This window comes from Chrysochloris asiatica, unplaced genomic scaffold (genome assembly GCF_000296735.1).
Source record: "Chrysochloris asiatica unplaced genomic scaffold, ChrAsi1.0 scaffold00252, whole genome shotgun sequence".
In the NCBI taxonomy this organism is placed as follows: Eukaryota; Metazoa; Chordata; class Mammalia; order Afrosoricida; family Chrysochloridae; genus Chrysochloris; species Chrysochloris asiatica.
The window spans coordinates 872,952-887,794 of record NW_006408770.1 but is presented as its reverse complement, the minus strand read 5'-3'; the positions used below and the strand labels follow the sequence as shown (position 1 = coordinate 887,794).

Below are 14,843 nucleotides of genomic sequence, written 5' to 3'. Positions count from 1 at the left end.
AGTGGTTTGGGCCTCGGGCGAGCGGGTTGGGTCTCAGGGACACTGGGCCTCAGTGACCTGGCTGCTTGGCAGGTTGGCCTTGGAGGCACTGGACCTCGGCTGCGGCGGGTATGTGATTTAAGCCTTGGTTGGGCCTGGGCCTTTGTGACCAGTCTGTGGGCAGGTTGGGCCTCAGGGCAGGCCTTGACCTCAGTGGTAGTGTCTGGGCCTTGGGAGAGCCTTGGCCTCAGTGGGCGGCCTTGTGCCTTGGGTGTTCCTGAGCCTCGATGGCTTGGCAGTGGACTGGTCTAGGCTGGGGCTGTAGAGGGCTGGGGTAATGGCTGGAGGGAGGCAGTGTCCGTATTTGATGACATAAAGAATGCCTCTCTCAGTCTCTCTGCACCTTGGGTACCCCAATTTTCCTGATATCCATGCCGATATCCCTCTCTATTTGTTCAGCTTTGTTATACTTTTCTCTAGAAATTCAGCCTCCTAAGTGCAGTTGCTCTAGCCTGCATTCCAGTGTCTGCAGTGGGCAGAGGCACTTGCTGGTGTGGGCGCGGAAGCGGGAGCCGTGTGCAGGCAGGCAAAAGCTTAAAATGCCTGTACTTCGTCAACAATTTGATCTTTCAAAGAAATGAGTTCAGACTGTTGAAATATAAGATCTTATGTTTGTTCAAAGGCTGTCTGTCTGCTAGACAGAGGTTGCGTATGTGTGATTCTGCCCCTTTTCCCCGGAGACTTCCCTACCTGGGTTGCCTGTTCAGGGAAGGGCCGCGTCACTCTAGTTGCTTTTTTACTGAGTCTTTGGGGTTTTGTATGTATAGGATCATACCATCTGCAAATAGAAAGGGTTTTACTTCCTCTTTGCCAATTTGAATGCCTTTAATTTCTCTATCATCTTGTGTTATAGCGCTGTCTAAGACTTCAAACACAGTATTGAATAGATGTAGTGCCAAAGGGCATCCTTTTCTGGTTCCTGTTCACAGAGGGAAGGCTTTTCAGTTTCTCTCCATTGAGAGTAATGTTGGCTGTTGGTTTTGTATATATGCTTCAGGTTATTATACATCTCATTATAATGTTTTGTCTTCTAGAACTTCCCTTTGAAAGTTTCTGTTCAACTTTTTTATCTCTTCATTTCTTCCATTTGCTTTTGTATCTCTATAATATAAATGATTTATTGCTCTGGTAGCATAGTGGTTACAAATCGGGCTGCGAGCCACAAGGTCAGCAGTTCGAAACTAACAGTGGTTCCACAGGAGAAAGATGAGGCAGTCTGCTCCCGTAAAGATTTACAGCCTCGGAAACCCTGTGTAGGGTCGCTATGAGTCAGAACTGACTCCAAGGCACATAACAACAACAACAATATAAATGATTAGCTATTTTAAAAGTTAGTAAATATGTTAATTTTTCTACAAAATAATTTTTGTTTGAAAGATACAAATCTTAGCTTGAGATTAAAAGTTCTGTTTGTAATGTTTTCATATATCAAATTATTTATATAATTTCATATTTAAGTATGGCTACATCTGAAATGACATGTTGTTCACTGCTTTGCTTTTTTTTTCTACAGTTAAAAGATGTTGATTCTCGGAAAATCATAAAAGCAATGCTTTCTTATGTTTGGCCCAAAGACAGACCTGATCTGCGAGCTAGAGTTGCCATTTCCCTGGGATTTTTGGGAGGCGCAAAGGTAATAGGAGAAATTTATGGATTGCTTGTTGTTATAACTAAGAAATAATAGAGTGCTATAAGTTATGTTTGGGGGAATGTTGTCATTTTTTAGAACACATTTTGTTTACATAATCATATTATTCTATCAATGAAAAGTACATGGTAATGTTCAATTTTTCTGTGCATCAAGTTTCTAGCAGCCTCAACATAATGGTATGCATTGCTGGAGCCCATGTAAGGTACAAGATATTTGGTTATAACTAAGGTGAGTTTAGGGGAGCTAGATTTGCTGACCCATGGAGCTAGATCCAAATGCATTTATCCTGAGGCTTTTGGTGGGATAAAGTGCCCTTTAAGCATTTATCAGGAGCTTTAAAAGAGCTTTGTAACATTGCTTGAGCAGAGCAAAAGCCAGGTCAAGGGCTGAGGACCACAGAAGGCCTCCCTGCAGGTATAGCTGAATAGAGAATGTCCTGACTAGAAGAAATGTGCCCTGAAAATTTCAGACCCTGAATTGCAACCTACTATTAACTCCCTAATGAGCTCTGGTAGCATAGTGGTTATGAATCAGGCTGCGAACCACAAGGTCAGCAGTTCAAAACTACCAGCTGTTCCACAGGAGAAAGATTAGGCTTTCTGCTCCCGTAAAGATTTACAGCCTTGGAAACCCTGTACAGGGTCTCTATGAGTCGAAACCGACAACAACAACATTAACTCCCTAATGAGTCCCATAACTACGGTGCCTGAGTTCTGTGTGGCCATTGCAATGAATATCACCTTAGCTGAGTAAAGAGGGCTGTGGTAGGAATGTTTGGTGCCATTTTTTGCAGAAGTAAAGGAATAATGAGTTGCTATAAGTTAGAACTGACTCGACGGCCTATAACACAAATAGCAAGGAAGGAATTCTAAGATGATGCCAAAGATGAGAATGATATTGCCATTAATGAAAGTAGGACAGTAAGTCAAGAGATCATGTTTGGGAAGATGAAGATTTTGGTTTTGGACATGTGAAGTCTGAGATGCAAGTAGAATGGAGCATCCATATATTTAACTGGTAATACAAAATGCAAAGCAAGTTTAGGAAGCAGCCCAGGACTAGCCTGATTAAAGGTGATAGTTTAAGCAATATGAATTTGTGAGTCAGCTGAGGGAAAGAGCAGAATTAGAAAACTACTAAGGACAGAAGCTTTGATTCGTGTATTCTTGTAGGGAAATAAAGTAAATAAGAGAGAAAATAAAGGAATGACTAAAAAGGTAAGAGTGAAATGAAAATAATTCACAGTTGTTGTTATGTGCCGTGGAGTTGGTTCCGACTCATAGCGACCCCGAACAGGGTTTCTGAGGCTGTAAATCTTTACGGGAGCAGAAAGCCTCATCTTTCTCCCACAGAACAGCTGGTATTTTCAAACTGCTGACTGTGAGATTAGCAGCATGATTCGTAACCACTACGCTACCAGAGCTCTTTAATTCACAGTTAGACTTCATAAATTTTTTTTGTTTCCTTTTTCGTCTACGGGGTCTGTTGGAACTCTTCCCAATGAATATGATGATTACCTGGGAGAGTACTTAAGTTACTGAGCAGAAAATCAAGAATCCTTACTTTGTTCTATTTGTTTATAAGCTAAATAGAACAATATTATGATTGTAATTTTGTTGACTAATGCTGAATTTTAAAAAATTCTTATGTTCATTATTAGTGTAGTTCAAGTTGCTGAATTGCCTTTTATTTAAGTATAAAGATAATTCAAAGTTTCTATATAAGGTAGAATTAGCAATTTAGCCTTTGTTCCTTTATTAGCTGAACCTGAAGTATCTTACTAAAAAATTTAAGACTTAATTACTTTCTGGACATCCTTTAACATTGAAAAGCTCATTAGAACATGGAGTTCTGGTGTGGCATTGTGGGTTAATTGTCAGACTGCAAAGCCATTTGAACTGCAGGGTTGGCGGTTCAAGCTCACCAGTCACTCCTTGGAAACCCTATGCAGGGTTGCTATGGGTCAGAACCGAGTCAACGGCCCTTAACAACAACAACAGTTAAGCTAACTAAACAGAGAAGTTTTTAATAATGATATTTGTATTAGGATTATTGTCAAAATACAGATTTCTGTTACTTGGTGATAGGCCATTATCAAGGTATGAAATCTAGATCTATGCTAACTTCCTTAATGGCGGAAATATTTTTGTCGTTGTTGTTAAGTGCAGTCGACAGGATTCCCACTCAGCAACCCTGTATAGGGTTTCCAAGGAGCAACTTGTAAGTTTGAATTGCCGATCTTGTGATTCAAACCGACATTGAGGATCAGTGCGTATCCTATGGCGCCACACCAGAAGGTTAATAATTGTCCCTTTAGTCAACAAATACTGAGGGCCCATATAATGGAAAGTACTGTACAAAGTTCATGTGAACTAATTGTGGCACTATGGGTTAATGCACTGGACTGCAAAGTCAGTTTGAATTGCAAGGTCGGCGATTCAAGCTCACTAGTTGCTCCTTGGAAACCCTATACAAGGTCGCTATGGGTTGGAAACAACTCAAAGGCACTTAAAAATAATTTCAAGTAACCACAGAAATTAGTATAGAAAATACAGTACTAAGAAAGAATGCTTGATGTCTTTGAATCTGAAAAAGGAAGAAATTGGCAGATGTTATGATGAGTGCTTGTGTTAGTACTTTCAGAGCATATAGAAAAACAGATACTATACATGAACCAGACCATAGAATAACATTAAGATTATAGAGCATAATATTAGCATTTAACCATTCCCAACACTGTTTTTTCAGCTTCTGTACTATTTTCAGTTTGAAAGTGCTCAGTCTGCCAAATCTTTAAAAACTGTTCACGATCAATTTTATAGCAGTGTTGTAGGCTTCAGTTTACAATTGTGTGAAAAGATGGATTATTATCCTTTTTTTAATTACTTTGACTTTTTTCTGTCAACCCTGCTAATTGCTTTGCTTTAGGGCCCCTTTATACTCTGGTCTTACCACCCTCCTACACATACTTCTAGGAATTTTATTGGCAAGGTTCAAGAACCTTCTCAGCTATAAATGCCACATAGTTGTCTTAGCACTGTAGTTTTGTAACTAAGTAAGTCTGAGAGACATAGGTGAGGTGAAGGAAAGATAGAAGAGAGAAATTTCATGCTTAACATACAAGGCTTACAAAAGGTAAGTATGCCTTACTTACTTACCTTTTGATGCTGTTTTGATCTTAAAAAGTTGTTGTTTCTACCAAAGAGTTGACAAATAAACTGTATTGTGCGGTCTGTCAGTTTGCCATATTGTAGTGGCTTCTGTGTTGCTGTGATGCTGGAAGCTGTGCCACTGGTATTTAAAAATACCAACAGTCACCCATGGTGGACAGGTTTCAGCAGAACTTCCAGACTAAGACAGACTAGGAAAAAGGAGAGGCACACCACTTCTAAATGGGTAGCCAATGAAAACTTTATGAATAGTAGCACAACATTATCACATTATCACATAGAATGCTAGAAGGTGAGCATTCAGGTTGGAAGGCACTCAGAATACGAACTGGGAGAGCTGCTTCCTAAAATTAGAATTGACCATAATAACATAGATAGAGTAAATCTTCCAAGACTTTCATTTACTGATGAGACACAATTCAAAATGAGGAGAAACAGTTGCAAACATCCATTAATAATTGTAACATGGAATTATGAAGTATGAATCTAGGAATATTGGAAGTTATAAAAAATGAGATGGAAAACATAAAGATAGATATCTTAGGTATTAGTGAACCGAAATGGACAGATTCTGGCAATTTTGAATCAGATAATCATGGTTTATTATGACAGGAATGACAAATTGAAGAGAAATGTTGTCACATTCATCGTCAAAAAGAGCATTTCAAGATCTATCTTGACGTACAATAACAATGCTGTCTGTGTTAGGATAATATCCATATGCCTAAAAGAAAGAACAACTAATATTACTGTTATTCAAACTTACACACCTACCACTAAAATACCCACCCCACCCCCCGAAAATTGAAGAACTCTACCGGTTCTTAGAGTCTTGGTGTGACACTGTAGGATAAGCATTGGCCTGCTGATTGCAAAGTCGGAGGTTCAAACTCACCAGCCATTCCTTGGAAACTCTATACAGGGTTATTATGGGTTGGAACCAACTCGAGGGCACTTAACAACAAAAACAACACAATGGTTTTAAATCAAGAAAGGTGTGCATATGGGTTGTATCTGAAATATGCAGATGATACAAACTTGCTTGCTTGAAGTGTAGAGAACTTGAAGATCAAACAGCCTTCAGTATGGATTGTATCTCAATGTAAAGAGAGTAAATCTTCACTGGACCAATAAATGGTATCATGATAAGTGGAGAAAAGATTGAAGTTACCAAAGGCTTCATTTTGTTTGGATCCACAATTAACACTCAGGACATTGCATTAGGTAAATGACACTGCATTGGGTAAATAAATCTGCAAAATACTTTTTTTATGTTTTAAAGAACATAGATATCAGTTAGAGGACTAAGGTGCATCTGACACAAGCCATGGTATTTTCAGTTGCCTCATATGCATGTGAAAGTTGGACAATGAATAAGGACTTCCTCAGAATGGATGCATTTGAATTATGATGGAGGAAAATATTGAAATTATCATAGACTGCCAGAAAAACAAAAATCTGTGTTGGAAGATGTTCAGCCAGAATGTTCCCTTTGAGGTGCAGATTGTGACTTTGTCTCCCATACTTTGGATATATTATCAGGAAGAGAACCAGTCCCTGGAGAAGGACATGGTGCTTGGTAAAGTGGAGGGTCAGCGAAAAAGAGAAAGACTCCCAAAGAGATGGATTGGCATTGCCGTAGCAACAATGGGCTTAAATGTAATTGGATGACTCAAGACTGGGCAGTGTTTCCTTCTGTTGTGCATGAGTTCTTTATGAATCAGAACCAATTTGATGGCACCCAACAACAACAACAAAATTTGTGAAGAGAGAGGACATGTTACTTCATTCCTCAAATCTGCACAAATCTTACGCATTGTCTTTTGTTACGATCCACACGTACATATATCCTACTCATATTGCATCATCATTAGTCTGTGGATATTGAGATTGTCTAAAGGTTTTTAATTATTATTATTCAACCTTTCTACTAATATTTTATGTACAGCTGTGACAGCATTTAAGGAGATTATAAAACATTTTTACTGAAATCTGATTTTATAAGATAGATGTTAATTTCATTATTTTAAAAGTATATCCATGTTTTTAAGTCAACACCATCTTGAAACCCCTTAGTTTTACAGAGAATCTGAGGGCAAAGAAAATTAAAGTATCAAGGTACTGTCAACAGTCTGTTAGAAATGAAAATAAACTTTAAATTAAGAAATAATTTCAAGGTTGTGTGTTTTGTAAAAATACAATCAATGCCATTTTATTTCTATAACTGTATCTGTATATAAAAGGGTAATGTTATATGCATTGGACAAATCTTTATTGTGTATGTACTGGAAAATAGCCGTTGAGCTAGGCAGGTTGAGATACAAAAAAGGAAATATGGGTTTTGCCCTCATGGATATCAAACAAAGAAAATCCCCAAAGGGAGATATGAATCAAGTTCTTTGGTAGTGGTAATGATTAAATATTTAGGAAAGGCTGCATAGAAGGGCTGGTATTTTCCAGTAACTACTATCTTGCCCTAAACTATTATCAGCACCTTCATTAAATATATGTATGTTTTGCATCACTTTGATAATCGAACAACTTTTTAAAATGAAACAATACAACTTAAATCCTTTAATAAAGTTGAAAGGTATGATTTATACTCTATAATTTTTGAAGACTATATAATAGATTTGATTTTTTTCAAAGCTGTTTTACGGTTTCAAACAAATAGGGTAGAAAGTACAGAGTTCCCAGGTGCCTCTTCTCCAACCTCCTACAGTTTCTCCTATTCCAACATCTTGCATTAATTTGGTACATATGTTGCAGTCAATGAAACAATATTGATACATTATTATTAACTAAAGTTCATGGTTTATATTAAAGTTTATTCTTAATTATACAGTTCTATGGATTTTTGTAATACATAATGTTGTTGTTTAGTGCCGCAGACCCATAGCCACACTGTATAGGATTTCCAAGGAGTGGCTGGTGAGCTTGAGCCACTGACCTTGCAGTTCAAACTGACTTTGCAGTCCAGCGCATTAACCCACAGTGTCACGCCAGGACTCCAATACATAATGTTATATATCTACAATTACAGTATCATGAAATACAGTTTCACCACTGGGTAAAAAATCCTCTTTATTCAGCCCATTTGTCCCTCTCTTGAAGGACCAATCCCTGAAAAAGAGCATTATGTTTGGTATAGAGGGTCAGTGGGAAAAAAAAAAAAAAAAAAGACCCTCAACAAGATGGATTGACTAATTGACTGCAAAAAATGGGCTCAAACATATATACCATTTTAAAGATGGTGCAAGAAAAAGCAGTGTTTTGTTCTGTTGTATATAGTGGCACTATAAGTCAGAACCAACTCCAATAACTCTCTCTTGAGTCACTGAGTCACTGAGAAATACAGATCTTTGTACTGTATCTATAGATCTGAGAAATACAGATCTTTGTACTGTATCTATAGATTTGCTTTTCCTAGAATGTTACATAGTTTGAATCATGCCACCTTTTTAGACTGGATGCTTTTATTTAACATTATGCAATTTAAGTTCCTCCATGTCTTTCTTTTCATGGAATTTGTTTATCCATTCAGCTAATAAGGAAAATCTTGATGGTTTCTATTTTGTTGACAATTTTGATGAAAGATGCTATGAACATTTGTGTGTAGGTTTTTGTTGGTATGGACATAAACTTTCAGTTGATTTGGATGAATACTTTGGAATACCATTGCTGGATTATATGATAAGACTTATTATCTAGCTTGGTAAAAATTTGCCCAACTTTCGTAATTCTAAGTGGGCCCTCTGTAAGAAGAACACTGAAGGTCAAGTAAAATAGATACAGATGATGATCCTGGAACCCTGAGCTTCAGAGGATAGGATAAAGAGGTGGGTTGAGTGCTGACTGGAAGGAGCTGAACAGGAATGGCAAAAGAGACAGACACGTGAGCTGTTGCCTGGCTTGCAGTGTGCCACCATCTTGAGCTTTTGCAGCAGCCTGAGGCATAGGAGCACATTTAAGGTTGTCGGTGAAGCAGGTACCATTCTCTTTTGTTCCTCATGCTCTTCTGGTAGCTAGGGGCATGGCTAGTCCCCACCCTTGTCCATCCAGTGACCAGTAACACCCTTCTTGCACAGCCTCATCTCTGCCCTGGGTTGGATACCAGGTGTACCACCCCTGAGTCTAGAGGTATGTGAACCCATCCTGAACTGTGCTATACAAACAGCAACCAGAGAACTGAGTACACATTTACAGTCTCTATCACATCCACTAGGAGACAGGTGGAGTGCCTGAAAACACACCAACATATAATCAATTAAATACAATACTACCACAATGTAGTATAGGCAACAGACTATTTCAGCTTACAGAAAGAAACAAGGCAGAGTGACTCAAGCAAGTGACCAAAATACAGATTAAAAAAATATAATACCAGAAGTGGTATGGAAGCTATTTGATAAGGGATTTGAAATAATGATGTTTAGATACCTTCAACAAATTAAGAGGAACATTTAGAAATTTACAGATGAAATTGAGAACGTGGGCAAAACTTTATAAGAATTCAGGAAAACACTACAAGTGCAATTTGACAAAATAAATAAAAATTGGAAACTATAGAAACAGGAACTTCAGAAAGAGGTAATTCATTAAAAAGGCAAAGAAGTAGAATTGAATCAGTAGTAAACTTGAAGACAAATCTCTTAGTATTCATCTTCTAGAGGAAAAATTTTAAAAATATGAAGAAAGCCTAAGATTTATGTGGGACACAAGAGGAATAACTACGTGTGATTGGAATTCCAGAACAAGAAGAAACTAAAAAACACAGAAAATTGTCAAAGATTTGTTGGAAGAAAATTCCCTAATATCATGAAAGGTAAGAAGACATGCATTGAAGAAGTTGAGCAAACTCCAAACAACGTAGGCACAAAACAAAAAACACCAATACATACAGTTTTTTAAAACCAAAGACAGGACAATAATCCTGAGAGCAACGTGGGGTAAACAAAAAATTACCTATAAAAGAGAGTAAGACTAAACTCTGAATTTCAATAGAAACCTTGTAGGTAAGTAGACAGTGAGATCAAATATATAAAACACTTAAAAGAAAAAAAATGCTAACCCAGCAGAATTATCCATAAAATATGATGGTGAAATTATAACATTTCCAGATAAACAGAATTAAAATAATTTGGAAAAACCAGACCAACCTTACAAAAAATATTAAAGGGAGTTCTTTATACAGAGAACTAACAACAGTAGACAACATCCTGAGACTGACATACATGACAAATTCATTTAGAACTCAACCCAGATACTCAAGTATTCAAAGTAAAACAAGAGTGAAAATAGGGAACCAGAGACACCAGTTTGCAACAACAAAAACCCGTGAAATAAAGGGAATAGTGTAGTTACAGAACTTCCAAATGAAGAGGAAATCAAATAGGTTTCAAGGAAATTAAACAAAATAAACTTAACTGTAGCCCTAAAACTAGACCAAACCCCTAACACTAATACTAACCCTAATCCTAATGTAAAGTTAATGCTTAATGAAGTCCTAGGCCTAGCCTAGACCTTAGCTGTAGTCCTAAACCTAAATTCTTCTATACCCCACCTCCCCATCCCCCAGAAACCAAACTTTCTTCCAAATTGGCTTTGCCATTTTGCTTTCCCACTAGTACTGAGAGTTTTTTGTTCCACCGGCATTTGGTGGTGTCAGTGTTTTGGGTTTTAGCCAGGTAGCTTAGTGTTTATGAATCAGGCTGTGAACTGCAAGATAGCAGTTTGAAATTACCAGCTGTTCCGCAGGAGGAAAATGAGGCTTTCTGCTCCTGTAAAGATTTACAGCCTTGGAAACCCTGTACAGGGTCGCTAGGAGTCGGAACCAACTCCACGGCACATGACAACAATAACAACAATAGAGGTTTAGTCATAACTCTTTGCTTTAATTTGGAATTCCTTATTGATATGATGTTGAATATCTTTTCATATGCTAATTTGTTGTGCTTGGTTGAATCATAGCTCCTCACCACCACCCAATTCATGTCCTTCCTAGAACCTCAAAAAATGAACTTATTTGGAAATATAGTCTTTTCAAATATAATTAAGTAATTGTATGACTGGAGTAAGATGGACCCCCAAATCTAATATTAATTCTGCCCTAATAACAAGAGAATAAGACACAAACAAGGATGTGATGTGATGAGGAAGCAGTGATTTGAGTGATGCATCTATAAGCCAAGGGATGCTGAGAATTGCCAGCAACACCAAGAGCTAAGAGAAAGACATAGCACAGATTTCTTCCTTAGATCCTTCAGGGAAAATGTGACTCCCTTGACACCTTAATTTCATGCTTCATCCTACAGAACTGTGAAAGGTTAAAATTCCATTGTTTTAAGCTACCTGGTTTGTGGTAGTTTATGCCAGCAGCTGTGTTGTTAAATACCATCGAGTCCTTCTGACTCATAGCAGGCCTGTCTAGGTTTTCTGACGAGTGGCTGGTGGATTTGAACTGCCAATGGTTTATATAGACAGTGCAGTGCCACACCAGGACTCCACAGCAGTTGTAGGAACCTAAAAAAGAAAAAAAAAAAAATCCATTTCCTTATCTTATTTATGGACTCCCAGTATGGTGCTGTAGGATCAGCACTGGATTATGAATCACAAGGTCGACAGTTCAAAGCCACCAGCTGAACCTCAGAATCCGTACACAGAATACCTATGGGTCGGAACTGACTGGACAGCACTTACCAACAGTAACATGTCTTCTTTATGGAGGCAATGGTAGTTTAGTGGCAGAATTCTCATCTTCCAGGCAGGAGACCCAATTTCAGATCCCGACCAGCGTACCTAATGCTCAGCCACCATTTGTCAGTAGAGGCATGTGTGTTGTGCCAACCTCACAATTGTTGTTATGTTTATTAGCTACCGTGCTAATCCATCTCGTTGGGGATTTTCCTCTTTTTCTCTGACCCTCCACTTTACTAAACATGGTATCTTTCTCCAGTGACTCATCTCTCCTAATAATATGTCTGAAGTATGAGATAATAAGTTTGGCCATCCTGGCTTCCAAGAAGCATTCTGGCTGTAATTCTTCCAACACAGATTTGTTTGTTCTTTAGGCAGTTCATGGTACTTTCAATATTCTCCTCCTAAAAAACTCGGAGTCCTGGTGTGGTGCTATGGGTTAATGCACCAACTGCAAAGCTGTTTGAATTGCAAGGCTAGCAGTTCAAACTCACCAGCTGTTCCTCAGAAACCCTATATAGGGTTGCTATGAGATGGAACTGACTCGATGGCACTTAGCAACAACAGCAATACCATAACTCAAATGCATCAATTCTTCTATGGTCTTCCTTATTTACTGTCCAGCTTTCACATGCATATACGAATCGGGCTGTGAACCACAAAATCAGCAGTTCAAAACTACCAGCTGTTCCTCAGGAGAAAGATGAGACTTTCTGTTCCCGTAAAGATTTACAGCCTCAGAAACCCTGTACAGAGTCGCTATGAGTCGGAACCAACTCTACAGCACATAACCACCACCACCATCATACATAATGTTACTGAAAAGGTCATGGCTCAAGTCAGGAGTACTTTAGTCCTCAGACTGACATATCTTTGCTCTTGAATACTTTAAAGAGGTCTTGTGCAGCAGATTTGCCTAATGCAGTATGTCATTTGATTTCTTGACTGCTGCTTCCATGAGTGTTGATGGTTGATCCAAGCAAAATGAAGTCTTTGTGACAACTTCAGTCTTTTCTCCATTTATATGGATGTTTATTGGTCTAGTGGTGAGGACCAATAAACCATAGTAGCAATATTTTTTTACTTACCATTGTCAAAGGATTAACTAATACCAAGAATGCAGAAAAAGAATGGAAGGCAATAAAAGAAAAAGGGCAGTAAATAGGAAATTGTGTCTCAGCAACAACATTTAGACTATTGACGTATGAAGTGATTATTGAATTGTTTTCTTTTTGCTACCTCCTTTTTCTTTTTCTTTTTTTTTTTTTTTTTCTTTTTTTTTTTTTTTTTGTCTTCCATTGTTTTTCTGCCCTCTTGGTTTGACAATCATAAGTCAAAAAATACTGCTATTATGTTTCCAGTTTGTACACATACAGGTTTATCCCAAACAAAAAATGTTTCAACATGTCTGTCTGTGTGATCAGTGTATGGCTGCAAACATATTTTCTCAATAATACATTTTCTTAGTCTTGTTAAATGTCTCGCCAAAACAGTGGCTTCCAAGGGGTTTTAATGGGCCAGTTAAATTGAAGGCAGAGTTCACTCAGAATATTGATACATTTACTCAAAGAGAACGGATGATCACAAGGGTTAATTATAAAGTTTAAAAAAAAATTGAAAACTGAATTGGTGAGAAAAAAGTCCAGTAAGTTGTACCAAGCCTTCCTCCCCCCACACCCCCATCATGTCATTGTCCTTGTTCATTCTTTGAGTATAGCAAGAGCTGTCCTGCTAGAATTTTACTGGGATACTTTACCCTCCATCCTGGATCTTGACTCTTCAGACTTCTTTTTATTCCTCAAACTCAAATGAACAAGATTTGAGTTTCTCCAAGATGTCAAAACTGACATTTTTGATGTGGTGTAGATCAAAACGTACACAATTCTTTAGAAAAGGATTAGAGAGATGAATACACCACCTTTAGAAGTGTATAGACCTAGTTTCACATTTTGATATATTTTGTTAATAAAGGTTTATATGATTTTAAGTGATTGCTCTTGAGTTTGCAATATACATTTACAACTAATCTAAATCCACTTCCTAATAGCATTACAGATAGTCTCTGGGGTACAAATTAGATCCCTTCCTAATGGATATGTAAGAATTTGTCAGGGCTTCTATCTACTTCTTGGTTCAGTCATCATGCCTGTGGAATTGGCACCAGAATAGACCTGAATTTTTAAAGTTACGGTGAACTGGAAGTTAACCAGGTCAGGAGAAGTTGTGAGTCAAAGCCTTGGTATCTGCCTGTCTTGCCAATGTGTCCTAAGACTAGTTTTCTGCTGTTGATTTTCACTGTCTTCAGAATTTTTTTTTAGTTATGAAGAGGTAATGATGACTTCCAAACTTTTGTCATATCAGACTGGAAAATGGAAGTCCGCTTAACCGTCTTTTGAGCTCCTTATTATTAATTTTATAATTATTCAGTAGAATAAATAAATCAACATATATTTATTGAATACCTACTATATGCAAAGCATTTCACTTTCGCATGTATGGTGCGAAAAGATCCTCAAGGGATCTACTAGGAAAGGAAAACACATATAAATAACTGTAGTATTAGATTTCATATATGATACAAATAACTACAGTATCATATTTCATATAGTAGAGAGAGCATTTTTGAGAGGCTAGGGGTGATTTGATGAAATTAGGAACATTTGATTAATCCACATAATGTGCAAGTATTTAAATGACTGTCAGTATAATAAAGGATAACATTGTAAAGCTAACTAAAAGGCTGATGGTTCAAGAAGAGGTTTATTGCTCCAGCAAAGATTTACAGCCAAGTCACTATGAGTCAGAACTTACTTGATGGCACTTAACAACAACAAATGATGTAAGAATTCTGAAGTGACAGCTTTCTCATTGCCAAAGATTGTATCTGTATAAATTAGGAGAAGCATTTCAATATCAGAAAATGGATATTAATATCTAAGTATTAGTACAAATATTAATTTAAATACTTGTACTTTCATAAATATTTTGCTATGATGATTAATTGCTATTTTTATGTTTTTAGGCCATGAATATTGTGGTTCCCTTCATGTTTAAATATGCTGTAGACAGCCTCAACCAGATCTCGGGAAATATGCTGAACCTGAATGATGCACCGAATACAGTTGCAACCATGGCAACAGCGGTTTTGATTGGTTGTATGTATGATTTTAATATGTCTGCACTTGTTGACTTTCTTTTTTTTTTTAATTTAAGGTTTTTATTGTGGATTGAGTGAAAGTTTACAGGGCACATCACCAGTTTCACATTCAACAATTCATATAACTTGT

The 14,843-nt window shown here is 37.5% G+C and overlaps 1 protein-coding gene across 3 annotated transcripts in view; it reads left to right on the top strand.

Annotated features, from left to right (window-relative positions):
• The window catches only part of ABCB7 (ATP-binding cassette, sub-family B (MDR/TAP), member 7), a 182,522-nt gene that overhangs the window by 114,506 nt on the left and 53,173 nt on the right, over positions 1-14,843 (top strand). For 2 of the 3 annotated variants that reach the window (XM_006873729.1, XM_006873728.1), the window contains 2 exons: positions 1,553-1,672; positions 14,579-14,711. In XM_006873729.1, the coding sequence (XP_006873791.1) occupies positions 1,553-1,672; positions 14,579-14,711 (253 nt within the window). The remainder of the gene's footprint in view (positions 1-1,552; positions 1,673-14,578; positions 14,712-14,843) is intronic. The other variant, XM_006873730.1, reaches the window with a different exon arrangement.